Here is a 22714-nt window from a genome sequence, read left to right on the forward strand (position 1 = left end):
ATGTTCACACCCGTCCTTCGTTGTTACTTCTGGCATCACCTTTCCGCTCTTCACAACGCTTACACAATCAACTCAGCTTCAACCGGATATATGGGAAGACCCTGTCGTTTAATTCCTCTGCATTACCTAGAGCAATAAAACTCTGGAGTGATCTTCCTGACAACATAATCTCTTTCATTGATCCTGGTGAGTTTAAAAAACATCTATGTATACATCTATTGCCATAGTGATGTTCGAAATGTACAACAGTTTCATTTGTTCTTAACGTTGTTTTTCGTGTCTCGTGTCTGATGTTATTTTAACTCGGTTTTGTATAAATTTCGTGTTCCTTTCTTGTATTTGACTTGTACCGCGTTCTTGTACGATATTCTTGTACCGATTTGCCCCCCTCACCCAATGCTCTTCGGGGCCTGTGAGGTACTAATAAAAAATAATAAATAATAATAATAACTGTGCAATAGTTGATGTTCGTCTGTGGCAGCTAAGCTAGTTTCATTTACATCTATCCTGTTCCCTCGTTTCTTTTGTATTTTACGTAGGGCTGCCACCCATTGCTTATTACCATCAGAGTTTCATTAATCCTGCCTCGCATGTTCCTGCCTGAATTTAACCCCCTGAACAGAGTACTATTTTTTGCAAGTCTTTGCAGTGTGTACAACCAAATTGAATTGGACACCCCAATAGTTTTTGAAGACTGCATAAAAACGATGCCTTGATGAGGGTATAAACCTATTGAACTGAATGCACATCATACTGCTCATTACGTGAGCCTTTGTTATTTTTGATGTATTAAAAATCTGTGAAGAAAGAAATTTTATGTTTTCTTGAGAGCAATCTTCGCAGTACAGCATCTACAGCAGTACAGCTGCACCCGTGCGGTTGTTTTTAAGCCAGTATGACCTGATACAGTGCGTACGTCAACTTTTAATTCATTATTTTTAAATGTTTTAAACTATTGTAGCATTTCGCCTTCTTGCTGCCACATTAGATAATCCTTGTGACTGTTTTGTTCCCTTGAAACATACATTTATTATCTTGAACATTATTCTAGGTGGCGGTGGGTGTTTATGCTGAGGCAAAATCTTTCTTACACATTATAGAGGGTGGTTCAGTGAAGGTGAGCCAGAATGTTTAATGATAAGCGTTTTCAGATATCTAAACGGCGAAGTCAACGTCGTAATCGTAGCATTGGCAGGAATCAGAAAACCCGTGATTAATGTCAAGTAGTATACTGGCTAACTAATTTTGAATAGTTAATTTTTAACTATGCCAGCTAGGTGCTTGATTGGAACATATTTTACGCCGCCTGCAGTAATATCTGTATATTGGTTTTTAGAAATCACAAAACGCGCCTTCCTCCGCGTCTTGGCTTAACAGTTTCAACCCGCCGAGAAATTCTTTTGATTTTTTTTGGAAAGTGCCCGTCTTCGCTGCGCCGGGAAACGATGTCAGTCACTAGTACAATTATCACATGATCATATCTCTGCTGTGTTGGCTGGAGCATGGCATTTTTTTTTCTATGAGTGACCAGCAGCACCCACTACAGCGCGAATGTAGTCGAAGTATAGTTATCGTGATCGTTTACACGTGCTTAGTTCAGTGAGCGGTGAGTAGCGCCAAAACAAAAGTGCAGGGTAACTGTTTGGGTGATACAGTGACTGGGCGCAGGAGGTTCACCGTCTGTCGAATTTATAAAATAGTTCAACGCAGGTGTCGGCCTGGCACGATGACACCTAAGGCGCATTTCTAAGTGGCGTCGTTGAGTCAAGGACAATTGTCAATTCAAGAGAACGTCGTTGCCTACATAACTGCGCAAAAGAAACAAGTGCTAGCTACTCAGCGTTATGCAGTTCAGCACCGCGGCTGCCGTATTTCCATAGAGTCATTCTGCTGTGCGTTTGTATGGAGGGACAGCAATTTAAACATTTTATGTTGCACGTACATGCTTTCTTTCTGGGTATTACAACAAAAAGTGATCAGCGTCTCATGCCACAGTTTATGGTGCCGCATTCATTCGGGCTCTTTATTTGCGACAAATTAATTCTAATATTTAAATCTACCATTGTACCTTTGTTAAACCTCTTACGTAAAGGAAGGGCTCATTACATATTTACAAAGATTTTGCTTTTAAGTGGTTTGAGCAAAATCACAATGAAGGTTAGATGACTTCATAGTGGACCGGTGGTGCTGGGCTATTTGAGTTTCTTTATTGGTGTGGCGCTGAACGCGCGGAATGCTGCCAAAAGAATAGAACAGATGGCGTCAACGGCGATGTGGCGTCGGCAGCCAATTAATTTTCTTGCTTTGTGATGCGAAGTATAGTATGACGCTTGGAAGTAAAAGTAAAGTTTAGTGCACAATCAGGCCAACGTCGCATTTTAAATGCCGTAACCATGATATTTTTTATTTAGATCAGCCATTGCATTTTGTTTTGTGTCCTTTATTTTTTCTAACAAGTTAAGCAATGAGTTTTTGATGTAATTAAACATCAACACAACATTAGGAAGGCCAATTCGAGGACACAAGTAACTGAGCAGTGTGCCGGTCTCAATTGGAGCGCATCGTTAGGTGACCCCCGCATGCAGCGCGGCACTCCTCGACCTTTACAGGAGGGGTCAATTACTTTTGTCCCCGATATAATGCATTGAAATAAATTATAAATAAGTAAACCAGCTGGTTTAAAACTGCATCTCAAACGAGCACTTTCCACGTAGATGAGGTACCAAATACATCAAATGAGCAATGAAATACAGCTAAACGTATCAATGTAATTCGCACATCTTCAAGCCAATACCATCGGTACTTGCATAAATAAGAAGGTATGATAGAAGCCCCAGAGATTGGAGGGGTGAACTGCTAATATTTAGAATCACTGATAAAAGGGCCATTGACACTATCATAAGAGGAGCCTATAAAACGGCCCTAAACCTTCCACCAACAACATCAACGGAACGTATTTGGGCACTCGGAGTGCACAACAACTTCGAGGAGCTCAAGGAGGCGGTTATAGAGAGTCAGAAACAACGCCTAACAACAACGCAGGCAGGTAGGGAAATCCTGCCAAAACTAGGGCTATGGCAGGCACTAAGAACTTCTGAGATCAAATCACAAATTCCAACATCCACAAGAAACAACATCTATGTGAACCCGATACCCAAGCACATGCACCATGAGTTACAGAAGGGTCGAAGGAAAGCCAGAGTCAAATCATTGGAAAAACAATTGCCCAAAGACGCGAAAGTTGTCTACGTGAACATAGGGGCTTACGGCGAGCCTGGCAAGTTCACAACAGCTGCAGTTGACCACAAGAAGAGGCCAATTATTCAGGCTTCGATCTGTGCCAAGGATCCTGCGGAAGCGGAATCACTGGCAATAGCCGTCACCATAAAAACACAAGACCACCAAAAGAAGTCATCACACGTAGTGACGGACTCCCAACCAGCCTGCAGGGACTACCTGGCCGGAAAACCTCACAGAAGAGCGTGTGCAATAGTACGTTCCATCTCCCAGACGCACACAATTACATGGACACCTGGACACGAAGGCCTAGAAGGAAATGAGGTAGCGAATGATCTAGCCCGAGCTCTCACAAACCGGGCGGATCCCCATCCCTACCCCACCCCTCTCCTAGGACCCTACGGCGACAGGCTGGAACACCTACGGTTAGACAGAAGAATTTTCTCACCACCACACAAACAACTTCCTTCCTCGGACGCTATAGACTGGAGAAAAATACAAACACATTCCCTAATCTTCAAATTTGAAATAAGATAAGCCCAACAAAATACACGAGTTACTGTCCTTGGTGCGGTGCAAGCCCTACACTCTATCACATCTCTTGGGAATGCTAGGACAAACCTGACCCAACGTTAACAGTGCCATGCCCGACACACGAGCAGTGGGAGGCGGCCCTGACCAGCGACAACCTGGACCAGCAAGCCTGGATTATCCAGCTAGTCCGCAAGTCAGCTGCTGCCAGCGGAGCCCCGGACTAGGGGCACCGACCACCCAGCTCCTGCGAATTCTTACTGATTATTATGCTCATTAAAAGTTTTCTCTCTCTCTGTGCAACAACGTCGTCTTCATGAAGCTCCATCTGCACCACTCCTTCAATGATTCATAACGTACGCAATTCGGACGATTGCTGGCGTAGTCCGCGAGCGCAGCACTGGACGAATCCACCAGGTGACAGGATAGCACTCGCAAGTTTTGCATGTTTCCTTACGTAACAACGCATCCTGTATTTTTTCTCCATCAGCTGCTTCGCCTCGCCCAAAGTGTTTAGAGTGGTTAGCGAAAGGGGAATGAATGCCAAAACTGCCCAGCAGAACGCGCGGGATAGTCGAGCATTCAGTGAGCCTCAGTTGTCTTTTCTTCATCCCTACTAAAGGGCGCATAGCTAAACAGTCTCAGCTAACGTACATGCTGTTCTAATAATAGGTTTCTTGTCTAGCAGGCTTTCGTTCAGTTCCCAAGAGACGGGGATAAAAAATGCGCTTGAAACGTTTGGACGACACCGGCGTATTTCATTCGGCCTCCCCTTTATTTGTTCCGCCCTATGTTATCTCGGGAGCCACGTCCGAATGATATTGAAAGGAAAATGCGACAGCTCTTACGTTGTTAGTTTTACTTTGGAGAATGTACTCGTATCAAAACCTCACAGACGCTTCGATATAGCCTCAACGTTAAGAGATATGTGGTATGCGCGGCATGTGATATGTGATATGTTCCATCTAAGTCGTAAATCACAGAATCCCTTTTAGATGAAATAACGCGTACAGCACTCCTAAATAACAGAAAACTGCCTTCTCTTAAGCAGCGTGTGCTAGTGGTCCCAGAGAATAAATAACCTGCATATTCTCTGAAGCAAATGTTGCTGCATGCTTTCTTTATTTTTGATGGACAGACATAGCTTCTTTGTGCTTCTTTTAACACGTAGCTACAACTTGGATGACGTTGCACGAAGAGTAAGAATGAAAGTTCACGTTTTATCTGCGGTCGCACTCGAACCGAGTAAGGTAAGCTTTTTTTTCATGCAGACAGCAGCCGCACAGGGGAGCCTTTGTTCCAACACCATGCACAATATATTTTCGCATTACCTCTGCTGTTCATTCACTGGCATTTTGTGTCGGCCAGCTATTGTTGGTCGCTGAGGAGAAGCGCGCGGTTGTTTTAGGCTGCGGATGCCTTTGTGAGTTAGTTGGTGCCAGCTCTAACCTTAAACTCGAGGCGGACATTTATCTAAACCCACAGTATCCTCCGTTTCCGTCTGCTATTATAGCTTTCAGTGTCCAGTCATTATTGTAATTGAAAATAATAGACTGCATATACTTTGCTATCCGATAAATAAATACTGTTTACACGTAGTCGCCGCTAAATATGCTTTGAGGTCTAATTAGTTTTAAAGTCTTGTGTTGTACTCAAACATGCCGTAAGAATGTCGGCGAATCTCCAAAAAGCTTTTATCCACTACACTTCTTTTCTGGACTGAATAGAGTGAACGTAGATTGTTTGCCAGCATGAAAGCCGGTTAGAGGCCATATCTGCTGTTGATAAAAAAGTTGCCTTGGAAGAAGCGTGTACAGAAGAGTACACCTTGCTATTGATTTTGTTTCCTTTTTTGAATCTTTTCTATTGCGAACATTTAGGGACATGAAGACAAAGTTTCAGAACGCCTTTCACTTCAAAGGCTATTTACACCTTACATATTTAAAGTGGGGACCAAAACATCCCCTAAATTTGATACGAGTTCTGTCACTGCCTTTTAAAAGAGACACGTGAGCAGCTACCTACTGCCTGGCAGCTGGGTAATTTCGACCACCTGGGGATCTTTAACCCCAGGTGGTCGAAATTACTCCGTAGCCCTCCACTACGGCTCCCCTTTCCCTCTTTCCACTTTCACTCCCACCACCATGAGCACATATTTATTTTCTTTTTATTTAAAAACAAGCTACCAACGAAGAGGCATATGAAATATATTCATGCAATTGACTGCTGAAGTATTATTATTATTATTGTTGCTAATAGTGGTTAGATAGAGCTGAGAATGGGCGACCTTTTTGGTTTATAGGATTTAATTAGCTCTCTAAAAATAAGCAGATTTACAGATGATTATGAGCAACACTAAGCAAAATAGGTCTGGTTCGTCAATATGAGCGCCAAATCGAAAGTCTCGAAGAAAAAAGCTTATGACAGGTCCGGAATAAGTTTTATTTTGGAATTTGCACCTAGGGATGTAAGAGTTGGTGGTTAAATGTAAAATTCGTGCTCGATGACTACGTATCAACACAGCCTCCAAACTATGATTTTGGGTAAGAATTTGGTAGAAGTTGGAGGGGTGGCCCTCTTTCTGCTATCGCGAGCCGCTAAGGATGATGTGACATTCATACTGAACACGCTTTTTCTGCAGGTGACATGGGATCACTGGCGCCTCTGCTTTACGCAACGCTCGCTGCAGCTGTGATAGTTATTCTCAGCAAGGACTACGCAGAAGCAGGAAGCAGCGGGCTGAATAGGAATATAGGCGTCAAAGAAGGGCTGCTAACGGGGAGTAATCCAAAACGGTATCGCAAGAAGAGCGAAGCGGCGAGAGATACCGGTACTGCCCAAACAATTGACTGGATTGAGTGTGCTTCTTTACGCCGGAGAGAAACGCATAAAATATGAAAGCGTTTTAGTGCGCTCAACGAGATAATGGTTTCATGCTGAGATTCTGCCCTCGTGTTCAACGTAATGTGAAAATGCCGGGTATTTTTTTTAGGCTTATAGAAGAATTGTCTTTTTTTTATTGGTGGAACTTACGCATCGTATCAATGTACTTTTAATCAGCATTGATCCGAGTCGAATCTGAAGCTCCAGCCCCCTCCCCAGGAAAGCAAAGAAATGAATTCGACACTAACTACACGATGCGGGCCCACCAAGCCCCGCTACTAATTGGCGTCTGTGCATGATGTTGCAGCTACCCTAATGACTAAAAAACTGATGTCATATTACTACAGAATACTGCTGCTATGTCTGCTTAACTCCTTATTGGCAAGAATAGGATAAACCAAGGCTTTGTCAATACAGTGCCCCAATTTGCTGTTTAGGAATTCGTATTACTTTCTCTCTAGGCTTTTCCACGATATAGTGCTTCATATGATTATGTGCGTACAAAATTAAGCAATCTTGTTCCTCATAATGGAGAATCAGAAGTTGTTTTGAATAACAAAAGCCTTGAGTGATGCGCTTCATGTTACAATGCTTCAGTATCTCGCCTGACGTCCTTGAAACTGCCCCCGTGGCAACTGATATACGTAAGCCAATCTGGCAGAAGTGACTACGCTTTCGACAGTTGTAAAGCAGCTACTCTTAACCAAAAATAACGTCCCTACTGAAGGCTTTTAATTATTGCATGATCATGAAGAAGAGTAGTTGGACCAAATACTTATTGCAGGCTAATCAAGTATGTTTTTTTTCGGAATAATTAATTGACGATTCAATTTTTAATCGAGTGCTGTCATAGGCAGCGTCGGCTTGGGGACAGTCACTAAAGCGTATTATATTTTATATATCAAACTTCCGCAAGGTTGTGAAAATTCATCTTAACCTAAAGAACATGGTCTTGATATTGAGACACATTTCGCATTTTTGTTTTTTGTTCGCAGGAAGCTCTGAGAGGCGGCTGGTTGGCTATTTCGCCCAAGTGTTCTGTTTTAAGATTGCAGTGCCAAAATTCATCTATTGATAATGTCAAGTTGCGAAATTCACATGAATCTTAATAATTTGGCTGGAAATTTACATAACTTTAGCAAATGTTTGTTTTGTTCGCAAGTAAGCTATGGGAGTCTTTTAATCTATTACGTCCAAATATTTTGTTGTAATACTGCGGTGTTATAATTTATGCATCGATATGGTCCGCTGCCAATAGAATCACGCGTGTAGCACAACGGCAATGTTATTTGGCAATTCTAGCGGGTAAAGTACGAGATAGGCCGGAATAGAGACCGTCGCCTCGAAAGAAGTGCCTGCACACTGTGACTGCTCCATTGTCTACCTAATAACTACCATTGGAATATAAGACAGTATAAGAGCTACTTATGTTTGCGATGTGCACCGGGCATCAGATGAGCGAAGGGAAGGCAGTGTCGTCTCGAGTTCAGGAGTAAATACGTCGCGGCTTTGCTGAGCTGACACTGACCATTATTGTGAATATAACCGAGATATACGTGGTAACGCCATAGGCATTTATGACATCAGTTCTTTCACTTCCAATAAGATGCGAAAAATGGTTGAATAATAATCCAAACTGGAGTTCGCAACATGATTTAGGTCATTCCTTACGCAGCGCCCCAGCTTGGAATATGCAGTGGAGTGTGAAAAACGGAGCACTTGCAGCGAGAAGTAGTTTGCATATTCTGGCCTTTGAACCGTCATTTTTCCGAAAGAATATCTAGGAAGAAAAGAAATGCTAATAAATAGCAGACAAAAAGTATAGTTATTCTCTACACCGCTGCCTCATTCCGTAGAATATCTAGCAATAATAAGAAATGCTATTAAATAACAGACCAAAATGTAGTTATTTTCTAAACAGCTGCCTCAAAAAAAAAAAAAAGAAAAGAAAGAAAACTTCGCACAGAATATATTTTCACTTCGTTGCTTCTAGTTTCTTTAGTGCGATACTAAGGGGCCTTATAAAATATACGTTCGCGCAATTCCTTAATACGGAAGTTAAAGCTGAATCTGTAATTAGAAAATTGCCAAGATTGTTATCTATTCGAATTCGTTGGATCCCCCGTTTCTTGTCAAACGTACGCCGTTATCTTGTTAAGAGTCATTCCGGCCGTGAGTAATGCCCGATGTGCTCTTGTGTGTGAACTAGTCGGATAATCTGCCTGAATTTCGTGAGACATACTATAAACTGCACTTTAAAGCCATCGAACCGTGAGTTAGGCAATATGTAATAAAACCCTAGTTTTTAGAACGAAGAACTAGCTTAAACCTAATTTTTTTCATAAAGTGACAGGCTGACATACCTCTCAGGTTTTACCAGCTTCGTGCGGTTCATAAAAATAGTCTCTCTTTGTTAACGCAGTGAAGTTATCGTAACGCTGCCTGTGGCAATTGTCCCAAATCTCCGGAGCACGCAGAGAAGCCGCGGTGTCGGAAGGCTTTACAGTACTTGATGGGATGAATTATAATCAGTAAGCCAGATTCAGAACTCCGCCACCACCGCTTCGTCAGGCGAGCCTGCAAGATGCTATCCAATGAAGAATGTGCATTGTGTGCTAAGCTTCAGTTTTACTTTTCTTCACCAACAGCCAGGGAAAACGGCAACGTTTCTATAACGGAAAGCGAAGAGGGACATCTTAGATCAGATGAGAAACTGCGCCTGATTGACCGCTCCCGCGAACCCGCGCCCTTGGTCTGCTTCGTACGCGGCGAAGGTTTCAAGCAGATGGGAACTATGCACTTCATCCTAAACAGCGTGCCCATTGAAAAGTGCACGCACGTAGTGTACTCATACCTGGAGACAGACAACAGGACTGGAAAGTTTATATTTCGCAAGAGGAGGTTGGTGAATGACAGAGGTACGTACCCTGCTTCGCAGTTTTAGCGGTCATGCTGAGGAAATGTGAGTAGTGCAGTGACAGTCAGGTAAAGTTTGGTCTGAACATCAGGACACTGTAACTGCACTGAAGGTACACTATAAAAAAAAATATATATATATATATATATATATATATATATATATATATATATATATATATATATATATATATATATATACATATATATATATATATATACATATATATACATATATTTATATATATAACACGCTCCTGACGTCTGCACGACTTCCATTCTCCTAAACGGGGCTACACACACACACACACACACACACACACACACACACACACACACACACACACACACACACACACACACACACACACACACACACACACACACACACACACACACACACACACACACACACACACACACACACACACACACACACACACACACACACACACACACACACACACACACACACACACACACACACACACACACACACACACACACACACACACACACACACACACACACACACACACACACACACACACACACACACACACACATATATATATATATATATATATATATATATATATATATATATATATATATATATATATATATATATATACGTTGTTTTTTCTTCTACTTTGGGTTTAATTATCTTTCCCCTAAACAGATTACATTACTAATTTCTGTGATTATCCAAGTAAACTTTAAAAACAAGACAACCATCCCCAACGCTTTCCTTGGCCTCACCGACTGTTGGCTTCTTTCCTTCATATATATATATATATATACCGGGTGTCCCAGCTAACTTGAACCAAGGGTCACAAAATAATATATTTGAGGTAGGTCAGTGAAACCAATTGCATACAACCGCCAGCCTGTTTGCGCACTACAGGCAATTTTTTGTTTTGCGATTACTTAATTAGCTAATTATGTTAATTTTTCTAATTTATTAAATATCGACTTTAGACCAAAAATGTGAATTGGAAAGTTGTAGAGCACTTTCAGAAACCCCCATTAAATTAATTGCGATAAAGAAAGTCTCACGTGTATCTTTTTTTCCGGGCTCAGAAGAAAGCCCGCGAAATACAAATAATACCACGTGACTAGTGCATTTGAGCGCCGCGATTGTGGTGCTCTCAGTCGTGGTTTGAGCGAACGAAATCAGCTGCGGCCGTGACCCAATGGTCCCGTTGCAGCGACAGGCAGAAATGTTGGCGATGGTTTGAGCGAGCTCGAGCTCGCCCCTCGCCACCGCGATTTTGGCCAGACCTGCGCACCGCAGCAGCCTACATCACGACAGACGGATGACGATAAAGAACCGGCAAATGAAAGTGCAGCGCTAATTTTAGTCGAGTCACATGATGTCATCTCGCCCCTTTACCCAAGCATGCATGCGCAGATTCAGTGGCTGATACCTTATCGCTCATTCGTTTGTCGTGACGTTCGCTGATGGGAGAGAAGGAGGCCTTGTTAGAATGTCGGTGGTGTCGGCTCGCCGCTCTCCCTGCTACTGCACCGTGACGTGGGCCGGCTGTCTGACGCGGGCGAAGAAGCCATCGCAGGCATATGGGCCTGCAACTTTAACGGGACCAAGAAGACACGGCCGCAGCTGATTTCGTTCGCTCAAACCACGACTGAGAGCACCACAATCGCGGCGCAAAAATGCACTAGTCACGTGGTATTTTTTGTATTTCGCGGGCTTTCTTCTGAGCCCGGAAAAAAAGATACACGTGAGACTTTCTTTATCGCAATTAATGAAATGGGGGTTTCTGAAGGTGCTCTACAACTTTCCAATTTGCTTGTTTGGTCTAAAGTCGATATTTAATAAATTAGAAAAATTAACATAATTAGCTAATTAAGTAATTGCAAAACAAAAAATTGCCTGTAGTGCGCAAGGAGGCTGGCAGTTGAATGTAATTGGTTTCACTGACTACCTCAAATATATTATTTTGTACCCCTTGGTTCATGTTAGCTGGGACACCCGGTATATATATATATATATATATATATATATATATATATATATATATATATATATATATATATATATATATATATATATATATATATATATATATAAACGATGTCGTTGTTTGTTCATACGTGCACAGCCCGAGTAAAATTGGTTGTAAACAAGCTGTATTGTTTACGAATAGGGATTGAAAACAGTGATTGAGAAGCTCTTAGGACTTGCAATTGCTTCGCGCACCGTCCGGAAATTTGTATCTCTGTCTGCGGGTGAGGATGAGGGCGGCCCAATGAAAGAAAATGTCAAACTAGAGTTCATGAGTACTTTGCCTTTGCGATACGAAAAAAACAACAACAATATTAGGACAAAGCTTACTAGCTTTGTGCGAAAAAGTGAAATCTGATTGGTATTAGCGGCCCCAATATCTGGAGAGGCAGTCCTGTCTTGGCCTTTCATAGGCGTCTGCCTGGTTTAGCGTCTGACACGCCTGTTTAAGTCTTCCTTCGCTCACGAGCATATTCGGCTTTCTTTTCCGTTCTTCAGTTCTATCGAGTTACTGGCAGACCAGAGGGAATGTTAGACCTTTCGCTGACCTGTTTAACCGATTTTCGCATAAGTGAGTATTAGTCCTTCTGTTATCAGCATTCAGTTTTATAGAGTTACTCGCACACTACAAGGACTGGACTGCAAGTTTAAACGCTGTGGTCGCTGACACGCCGCACTTTCATTAACCTGTAAAATAATCTATGGCAAACTGATTTCTAAACACATAAGGACCGATCCTTCCAACATGGTAAACCAGTGAGCCGCTGCCGTGCCGGCCACAATTTGTTTCTGATGCTGTCTGTCCAGATGGCAAACAGGTGACAAAGATACGTTTCCTTCATGCTTCCACAGCCATGTCAGGGTCATCTCGTTCAACCATCGCGCTAGACACTTTCTTTCCGCTCTTTGCGATGAGCAAACCGCCCGCCTTTCTTTATGCCGGCTTCCAAGTGGTTTGATCACGTGTTGTGCATCTCTGGCGTGCACCTCTCCCTACGCAAGTGGCGTTATAGGGTGTTTTTCTTGTCTTTACCATGCTCCGCCGAGGCGAGATGAAGACGGTCTTTTGTAACTTTACATGGTAACGCAAAAGGGGTGGAATGTCACATATTTTGCTGCAAAAGAACCTTTAGTATTTTAAAACGATGTAGTTATTGTAGCATGTCATCTGTAAAGCCGATATTCTAAAGGGTAAAGGGGTCCCTTTGGTCTATGGCAGCCTTTAATTCTACGTACGCTGCCTATACAGCTCTTTGCAACGCAACTATTTTTGAACAAATTGTTATTCGTGGTGTGTGACTCGTGATGGCGTCCCCAATGAGAGTAGTTAAGGGAAGCGAAATCGGTGCAAATCAGCAGTGTTCCGGCAGAAACGCTGCTGAGTCAAGGTTTCACTTTCTGCGGTCCGGGTGATCCATCCAAATGTACAGAGCAGACCACTGGTGGCACATAATCAGAGGCCGGATTTCATAACTTTTCATTTTTCATTTGGAATCCTTGGTTGTATAGCATTGGCTAGGAGACAATGGAACGGCTTTCAAGCGTCCGTGAGAAGTAACCGTACGATTGGCTCATTAGTGACCGCACCTCAACATCGGCTGCAGGACGCAGCTAGAAGGCAGCAGACGCGTGCGGCGATGACTATCTTTCAGGGCGGGACCCGCTATACTAGTGTTTTTTGTGAGTCGCCAGTCGCAGCTTTCGTATGATGCTGCCGTCAAAATCAAATATAAAATGGCAGCCTAAAAACCACGCCCCCAAAATGGGGGAAGAAGATGGAGGCGGTATCTTCGAAAACAGACTACGTGTTTGGCGTGAGTGGCTGCCACGCGGGCACCCTGTTTTCTTTTACCACTCCAAGCCTTTTTTCTTGCGTACCTTCCTATTCGCGCCTTGCTATCATTTCGATTCGCCGCATTCAGATGGCCGCTCTCGTTTTGTTCCAAGCCTCGAAAGCATGACATTCTTCGCTGCTGCAGCTGTCCTCTTGTGCTATTCGATAGCTTCCGTTGGTCCCAAATAAACCTGCGCTTTGTCACTCCTTGCTTGGAGGCCATGGTTCACAGACCTGTTCTTTAGCAGGCGTGGTCTTCAAGGTTAAATGTACCAGGAATCAGTAAAAGGCCTCATAAATGCTTCCTAAAAAAAGCCTGAACTCTGAAATTTGAAAGAGTGAAAGAGTGGATGTGGCCCTCTAGTATCCTCGCCGCCTGTTTTATGGACTACAGTCAGTTGGGTCGCTGGGACGTACATGAGTGACCCGTCTTCCCCAATCTCTTTTTCCATAATGAGCTTATTTAAGCGCAGCAAAAGCGGTGCAAACCGGTATACCGTCGAGAGCGCTCTTGAGGTACCGTTTCACTTTCGGTGGTCTAGGTGATTCGTCCTGATGTTCGTACAACACAGAACTGGAGACGCCTTACCAGATGCCGTAATTTATCTTCTTCCATTTTCCATTTCGCCTACTTCTGACTACCACTGTGGTCCTGGAAAAGTCGCGCTAGCATCACTGCAGTCATATCGTGGGCCTAAATCGCAGGGAACGTCGATCTCCCGATTCTTCTGTCTAGCGTGCACGTCTACACCGCGACACATTTTGAAAGTTACTTATAACGTAAGCCGAATGTAACACTGCTTGTCAGATTGTTCTGCCTCCCAACGGTCGTGCTCTTTCTTGCAATGGCCTACAGTAAGCTCTTCTGATAAGCTACCTTTCTCATTCTCTGTCCTTTTTCTATTAATATATCACAGTATCTGCTTATAGCAGAATTGAGGTTATTCAATGACGGTAACTATCGACATGTGAAATGCTGTACTTCAATTACACACCTCAAATGGGATTCATTTACTTGCTTTTTCGTCTTTCCTTTCGCCTCACAGCTATAATCAAGAACCTTGCTTTGCTCAAAAGGATTAACCCTAAGCTCAAGGTCCTCGTCAGCTACGGAGGCGGAGCGCACATGAACACATTACTGAAACGTCTTCGCTCCGAGGCGGATATCGACAATTTAGTGGATAGAATTGACTCACTCATCAGGATGAATCGCTTGGATGGCGTGAACTTCCACCTGGAGGGGCCTGGTCCTTCTGTTTGCAGCAGGAGAGGGGCCCAGCAGGTTCTCTACTTCATCAAGGTGATCACATTGCTTGTGAAAATTACCCGGATATTTTTTTCATTCTGGTTTTTACTGTCGATCTGTGAGAGGTGTCAAGCCTAAAGCCGTTCGTTAAAATCGGCGCTCATCGGGCAATGCTCAATGGCGGGACAGAGCATACTCCAAACGCTTACCGCAATAAATATTTTTATCTTTTTTTTTACCGAAATTTCAGGCTTGCAAGTCGATAGGAGCGGCACAGCAATCGAGTGCAAGCGAGCGAGTTATAAATTGAGGCGTCTGCGTTACAATGGACATCAAAAAAATCTGAAAACGATTCTTTCCAAATATATACGCGAGTAATCCTTCAAGTGGGCACTTCTGCCGTCGTGTGAAAGATGAAAATGAAGGCAAGAAACGACAAAAGTTTGCCAGAGTGACAACTATTCAGTTTATTTGCTAGTAAATAATAACTATCTAAATTACATATGTTCTAGCTCGAAGGCCCCTTTGCCCAACTGCAGGGCGATTCAGTTACTGTGGTGGCAGGAGGTAACTTGAAAAAAAAAATACAATCAGTTTTCGCCCACCTGGGACATACTATCTACAGTAAAACACAAACACTTGTAAAGAAGGGTATATATCAGCAACTAAAATATTAATTTGCCGAGATGTAATCTGGAAGTGTTGCTGAGCTATTATTTAAATGTAACGAGTTCAAACTTCAAGGTGGCCAAAAGCTGCATTTCAGATCGTTATTAATACCAGCAAAAGTATGTAAAATATAAAGGTTATGAATGCTCCTAGTTGCAGAATGTTTCGGTATAGTTACGTTCAGAAGCAGGTATTAGTGTGTCAGTGCAGAACGCACAATAGTGTAAAAAAGCTTCAAGAATCCGTTCTTTCTTCAATAGGATTCGATAAGGTTGTACGTTTAAGGGGGACAAGGAAGACAAGGTTGAGAAATAATAGTTATAGGAGGGGTGGTTAAATCACAGGGTTTTTCGTTTTGGTCGCCCTTATGACGGCTTGTGCCCCATCGGCGAAATAAGAATTCATGGTCGATAGAAACTGGAAACACCCTTCAGTGAAAGCATGAAATCTGACAAACGATATTCAGAGCTCCATTTTTGGCTTACCATAATGATCAGTGTGCATGCAATGATCTCCGTCGTAAGTGCACAAGGTATTTCGCGATTGCGCATGTCGCTTCGGATTACAAAGGTTGACGTTTTGCTGTCCTCGTTGTTCCTGCGCTCATCTGAAATTCTCATAATAGAAACCACCTACATGAAGGTTTACCAGATTCAAGGGAAGATATTGTACTTCCTTGTACATTTGGAAAGGAAAATAAATTGCCCACACCTTTCAATAGATAGCTTTCGCAGTCATTTCACTGATCAGACGAGGAAGCCGATCCCAAAGAGGGCTGGTAATCGATAGATTCCTAAAATGGAAGTGAGGTTTGTCTACAGCAAGACATAATTGACATTTTTTTCTTGGCAACCTTTCCTGCTCGCACGCATGCCATTCTGATAGGGGCTCTAGAAAAGAAAAGCCTGCGTCATGTACAAAGTTATTAATACTCGTTCACTTCACAATTCAACTCACTCATTATTATCATTTCGGCTGCATCTCGCTTCGTTGAGGAAAAAAATATTAGCCTTGGTAAATTAATTTTGCCATATTACTCACCTGAAAAACGTTAAACAGAATAAATAATTGCCTCAAATGAGACAAACATTCACGTCGGCTGAAATGCGCAACTTAGGAATCAAGAACGCGATACTTTGGTGAAGTGTAAAAATATTTAGTTCCAATTCACCTCATCTGTCTCCTCAGGAACCTGTATGAAGGACAAGAGGCCACAGTCAGAACTGGGCATGGTCTTACCGATTGGTTTCCGATTGAGAAAGGAGTGAGGCAAGGCTGCATACTGTCGCCCTGCCTATTTAACCTATATGCAGAGTGCATCATGAGGAAGGCCGGTCTGGACGAGTCTTCATATGGAGTGAAGATTGCTGGAAGACGTATCAACAACCTTAGATATGCGGATGATACCACTTTAATGGCAGAAAGTGAAGTGGCACTCAAGAGACTTCTGATGCGCGTACAAGAAGAGAGTGAGAAGTTTGGGCTTAAACTGAACATCAAAAAGACAAAGATCATGGCGTCTTGCCCTATCAAGTCCTGGAGCATCAATGGACAATTAGTGGAAGCTGTGACAGATTTTCTCTTCTTGGGCTCCAAGATTACCTCGGAAGGAGACTGCAGCCATGAAATTAGGAGACGCCTGCTTCTGGGAAAGAGAGCAATGGTTAGCCTTGACCGCCTAGTAAAGAGCAGAGACATTAGTCTGCCAACCAAGATCCGTATAACTCGTGCTATGGTCTTTCCAGTAGTGATGTATGGATGCGAGAGTTGGACTGTGAAAAAGGCTGACCGCCGAAGAATTGACGCGTTTGAATTGTGGTGCTGGCGAAGACTCTTGAGAGTTCCTTGGACTGCCAGAAGATCAAATCAGTCGATATTGTCGACCATAAACCCTGACTGCTCGTTGGAGGGTCAAATTCTAAAGCTAAAACTCAGCTACTTTGGTCATCTGATGAGAAGAGAGGAGTCGCTGGAGAAAGATTTGATGTTGGGAAAGGTTGACGGTCGCCAGAGAAGGGGTAGGCAGCGAACGCGATGGTTAGATGGCATCCTCGAGGCACTGCAGATGAAGTTATGTGATGTTAGGAAGATAGTGAGAGACCGGAAAGCGTGGCGTGAAATGGTCCATAGGGTCACGAAGAGTCGGACACGACTGAACGACTGAACTGAACTGAACTAAAAAATATTTAATTTGTGCACTCTAAGGCGTTGTAATTAGGGCACTTTTTTCCCGCTAAAAAAGCTGCTCTTCATTTATTATTCTTCTCGATATCGCTTTGCAGAAGCTTCGTTTAAAGGAGATCTACAGCGATTTCCTGGTGACGATCCAGATGCCCGCCTGTCGCGACCCCATGTGTGACTGGATACCTAAACGGGAACTGGCCAGGTATGGGAAGTTGGTTGCAATGAAGGTTTTGGATACTTGGATGTTAATGTGGGCTAGGTATAATAATGTGTTCAGATGATAATTTTGATTGTACTTCAACAAGGATTGCGATGATAAACTGCGCTTCTGATGAAGGGATCGAAGAAAAAAAAAATCAGCAGAGACATTGACCTTCCATTTAGAAAGGCAAAAGCTCGTTCGCGAATTGCGCTACCGCGCGACCGGGCAGCCCGATGCCCTCTGAACTCTTGCTGGTTTTCTGACAATACCATATTCACTCCTCCTCCTCTCCTTACGGCGCCTTCCCCACTCCTCCCGCCCCAGTTGCTAGGGCAACCGGTGAAACATGATGGGATTTTATTTCCGCTCACTGCGTCTATCCTCCCCATGGGACAAGTTTTGACCATAACAATGCGACGGCCACGCCACTCAGCGTGGACTGGGCTCGTGGAGTCATAGCGTGCAATTCGGAGAGCTGCATTTCTTGAAATGTTTGAAGACCACAAGCGACCGTTCTTGAATATTATAGTTTGTAAGGATTCTGCAAGCGTACTGACACTGGGTTCTCCGGCATGCCGGAAAATCACGGTGCCATACCTCCACATCACTTTTATCTCTACTTCTAATTAGATATATACCATGCATGCGCGGCACTTCGTGCTTATTTAAATGTTGTTAAACCCATGTTCATATGTACAGTCTTGGTCAAAAGTATACGGCCCAGGAATTTTCCTTCTAAGCCCCGTAACGAGGCACGTATTGCAACTCTGGCGTTCAAAATACTATAGATGACAAAGCTTGTCCTCATTCTGCTCCAGCTTACATTCATATTCATGTATTGCTACCAGAAGCTGCGTTACAGGGCTTAGAAGCGAAAGCCTTGGGCCGTATATTTTTGACAAATACTGTACATAAACATACATATTTCCTAATGTTTTTGTTCGTTCATTTGTGCGCATAGGAAGGAGTGTCGACGCCTATGATTCAATAAAATAGTAAATGTGGCCTGGCGACGTAAGAGTAAGTTTTTGTTTCTACCACTCCAGATATGTCGACTATATATTTCTGATGACTTTCGACTACAACCTCAACGACTTATCAAAAACCAAGCTCACCAGTGGAATAAGAAATGTGGATAAAAAGAGATGCACCCCAATCGATACCGTAAGCATTTTGCTGTATTCAGAATTTCAGCCATAACAGAGCAAGGAAGTACATTTAGAAGTTAAAATAATCAAAGTGGGATTTCTATCGTTCATATATCGCAAGGGAGGAAGTCAACAGCCGCTGACTGCAAGGGTTTCGTTTGATACTGATTTGTGTTCTTTTTTTTTTGTTTGGTTTTACCCTCCCCTTTACATCGCTTTTCACGTGACTCTCGCGGTGGAGGACAAATACGTCCGCCACTATCAGTGAGGTTGGCGTCGCTGAACACTGTTAGGGATAGGTTGAACCCTAGATAAATACCTACGAAAGCAGACGACCGAAGAGCCGACATCTTATCAGATCTGGTATAGCACTGGACCTGCACTTCGCAGGTAGAGATTGCTCACTGCGCTGATGGCATGTGGTTGTTTTTCTTCAATGCTCTAATCATTCATATCTATGAGTGCATTGAGTATTTCACGTGGAACAACCCAAATAACTGCAATTCTATCCTCGAAGTCAGTGGTTGTTGACATCTTTGGCATGTATCGTACAAAGAGCCCCTCATGTGCCTATATCTGTTTGTATAGGACCGGCATATATTAACAGACTTCTTAGTCTACTTGGGCGATAATGTGACACATCTTGTGTGTAGAGGCCTGTTTTATTGGTTTTGTCACTTGATGCCAGGCAACCTGCGGCGGTTCAAGTCTTAAATATTTCAAAAATATAGCGATACCCGCTTATCTTATGTTAGCAGGACATTCTAGTAAAAATGAGCTTTATTAACACTGCACAGGAACGACGTTCACAAGAAAACCAAGCATAGGGACAAGTAAAATATTTTGAAGCAGTGACCTTGTGAGAAAAACAAAACAATTTGAATACTGATAGGGACACTACAATAGCATTCGTAAAGTGGAGAATAGGAGACGAGGGTTGTATTGTATTCACACTGCAATCTTAGCTCATGTTCTTGATCTTATCTTTGCAAATTGTGTGGGTTTTGAGGTCGCACTATGGACGTTGTAACTTGGGTATACGGTTTATCTTTGAAACAAAGAACACACGCAACGCTGTGCTATCGAAGATAATAAACCAAGGCACCAGACATAATAAATATGCTTGTGTCTAGTTACATGGGATCATTTTACCGCTCCCACAGCTGAGACAGTGCAATGGATCTAGCATTTCAGACGGCGTATTTGAATAATTACTGTCTTTTGAATTTTCTTGAGCGTTTGATATCGATGTACACTCGCCAGCACGGCTGTCTAGAACACTCGAACACCGACCCGTCGCACAAGGAAAGTGAAATTTTAGAGCATGGCCCGGTTCTAGAGAAAATAATGGGGCTAGAACGACTGCACGTAGGCATACTACTTGCACTGATAACTGAACTTTACCACTTACAATGCAGTCCAGCCAATATTTCACTTTATTTCCTCCGCAGCACACCACCCCAGCGATTTAGACAGCTGTGCTTTGACTGTACATCTGGATTCGCACCGTGCATTGCAGATTAACATGGCTTATTATCTTCTGGTGTCACGAGTTTTCATCTGATTGCTAGGAACAAGGGGGGCTATCCCTTGTGGTTCTTGAGACGTCTGACTCTTATCGTGCTGGCTCTTACAGGAATCGTGCCTGCAACAGTGGTTATTTGTCGGCACGCCCAAGTCTAGGATCGTACCTGGAATCCCCACATATGGTCGTACCTTCACGCTTGACAACGCGGCTCAGAACGGAATAGGCGCCAAGCTCAGGAGAGGCCATCCGCTAGGATACGGCGCCAACTTCACCAGAACCGACGGCTATATGAACTACGTCGAGGTGGGCTTCTTCTATTTCAGAAATTTGGCGAAACACGTGTTTTACAGGTCGCGGTTGCCTAGAAACTAAACGTCAGCAGCATTTCATGTTCGCAAAATCAATTTAATATTCGGTGCCAAAGAAAGTGCAACAATTGCCTAAAGCATTTCCTCCAGAGTATAATTTGTTTTGTAACGCTAAAATAATTGACAAAAATATAGCTGGAAAGATCAAAGCACATTGCACTTAGATAAATGTGACAATCACAGCGATAAACGTACTATTTATTACTATAACATGTGAATTCCGATGCCTATAAGAAGTTAAACATTAGCTTTCTAATACACACAGAACACGCACGCTCTGTGCATACGTACGTACAGAGGAGGAACGTTCGTTGGAGTTTAAATTTGCGCACAAGGAAGGCTATGTGTGCCTCTTACTGTTTGCACATATTGCTACTTATTTCCGCAGACATGTCGCCGCTTCAACTACTACCGCTGGAAACGAGAATGGGTCAAGGAGGCGCGGATGTCGTACATAACCTACAAAGATCAGTGGATAAGCTACGATGACAAGGAAAGCGCCGAAGCGAAAGTATGTCTGATTGCTGAACTTAGCTTTCTCCTCGCTTTTCGGTTACTGCGAAATGTGTGAGAAGCGCGCTGCCACTCCCAAAGGCAGGACCTGTTCCCAAAAAGAATGGAAGTATTTTGTACGCATTATTATAGTACACACGTCACTCCATGTGCTATTCGCCGCTCACCCCGTTGACGCAGGAGGTGGGAGGTAGCGTCACGCGGATCGGGCTGAAAACATGCTCATGATGCATCTTAATTACTTACACGGCATGCTCGTGCCGTCCTTTATTAATCGACGCCGGATGCGCACAATAATTAACGAAGCATTGAGACTAGTTTGATAGGCCTAACGCTCATTATCAGAGCTATTCCTGTCTTCCTGTCAGATTCCTGTCAAAGGAATCTGCCTGGTATTTGCGCTACTAATTGGCAAATGATTGGATGCGGTGGGAACATGGAGGCTGATGGCCGCACCGCGACCAGCTGTTCTAATAAGACAGGTCGTTCTAATAAGACAGGTAAATGAAATCCAGCATCAAAAATTACAGTCATAGGCCCTTGTGCTGACTACTTCGCAGGCAGCGGTCGAACGTTTCCGTAGTGCTGTTAACGTAAGCATCGAAGCAACTAGTCGGGTAAATGACGCAGAGAAAAGACGGCTCTTTTAAATGCATAGTAATCTCTGAATAAATGAATCGTTATTCTACAGTGAATCTTGATGTTAATTTAGCATCCCTTTTTAAGGAGGCATCCGGCCCTCCAATTGCATCAAATCATATCCAGCGACTATACTGGGCGCTTATTGAGAAAAAAAAAACTACATTTAAGAGTAATCAGGGGGTGTTTAATTCTTCGCGTTGCTAAACACGAAAGCATTAACGTGGAAAGCGGGCTCGGGTCAGATCTACAGCCGTAGTATCTCTCGCGCATGCTCAAATCTGTCTGGTACTAGGTGCTTTCATCTATGGGAAAGGAGCATGTATCGACGTTCGCCTATCATGAATTGCCGAAATAATGCCTCTACACCGGTGATTATCAACTGATTCAGTTCAGTTCAGTCGTTCAGTCGTGTCCGACTCTTCGTGACCCTATGGCCCATCTCACGCCACGCTTTCCGGTCTCTCACTATCTTCCTAACATCACATAACTTCATCTGCAGTGCCTCGAGGATGCCATCTAACCATCGCGTTCGCTGCCTACCCCATCTCCGGCTACCCTCAACCTTTCCCAACATCAAATCTTTCACCAGCGACTCCTCTCTTCTCATCAGATGACCAAAGTAGCTGAGCTTTAACTTTAGAATTTGACCCTCCAATGAGCAGTCAGGGTTTATGGTCGACAATATGGACTGATTTGATCTTCTGGCAGTCCAAGGAACTCTCAAGAATCTTCGCCAGCACCGCAATTCAAACGCGTCAATTCTTCAGCGGTCAGCCTTTTTCAC

The 22714-nt window shown here is 43.3% G+C and overlaps 1 protein-coding gene across 1 annotated transcript in view; it reads left to right on the forward strand.

The window, feature by feature from the left end:
• LOC146199120 (putative chitinase 10) overlaps positions 1 to 22714 on the forward strand; it is a 99173-nt gene that overhangs the window by 10265 nt on the left and 66194 nt on the right. Inside the window, exons 2-8 of the mRNA XM_084592045.1 lie at positions 6410 to 6598; positions 9300 to 9569; positions 14477 to 14730; positions 17628 to 17731; positions 18778 to 18895; positions 20516 to 20710; positions 21164 to 21286. Of these exons, the coding sequence (XP_084448171.1) occupies positions 6410 to 6598; positions 9300 to 9569; positions 14477 to 14730; positions 17628 to 17731; positions 18778 to 18895; positions 20516 to 20710; positions 21164 to 21286 (1253 nt within the window). The remainder of the gene's footprint in view (positions 1 to 6409; positions 6599 to 9299; positions 9570 to 14476; positions 14731 to 17627; positions 17732 to 18777; positions 18896 to 20515; positions 20711 to 21163; positions 21287 to 22714) is intronic.

This window comes from Amblyomma maculatum, chromosome 2 (genome assembly GCF_055883805.1).
Source record: "Amblyomma maculatum isolate TAMU_Amacu chromosome 2, ASM5588380v1, whole genome shotgun sequence".
NCBI lineage: Eukaryota > Metazoa > Arthropoda > Arachnida > Ixodida > Ixodidae > Amblyomma > Amblyomma maculatum.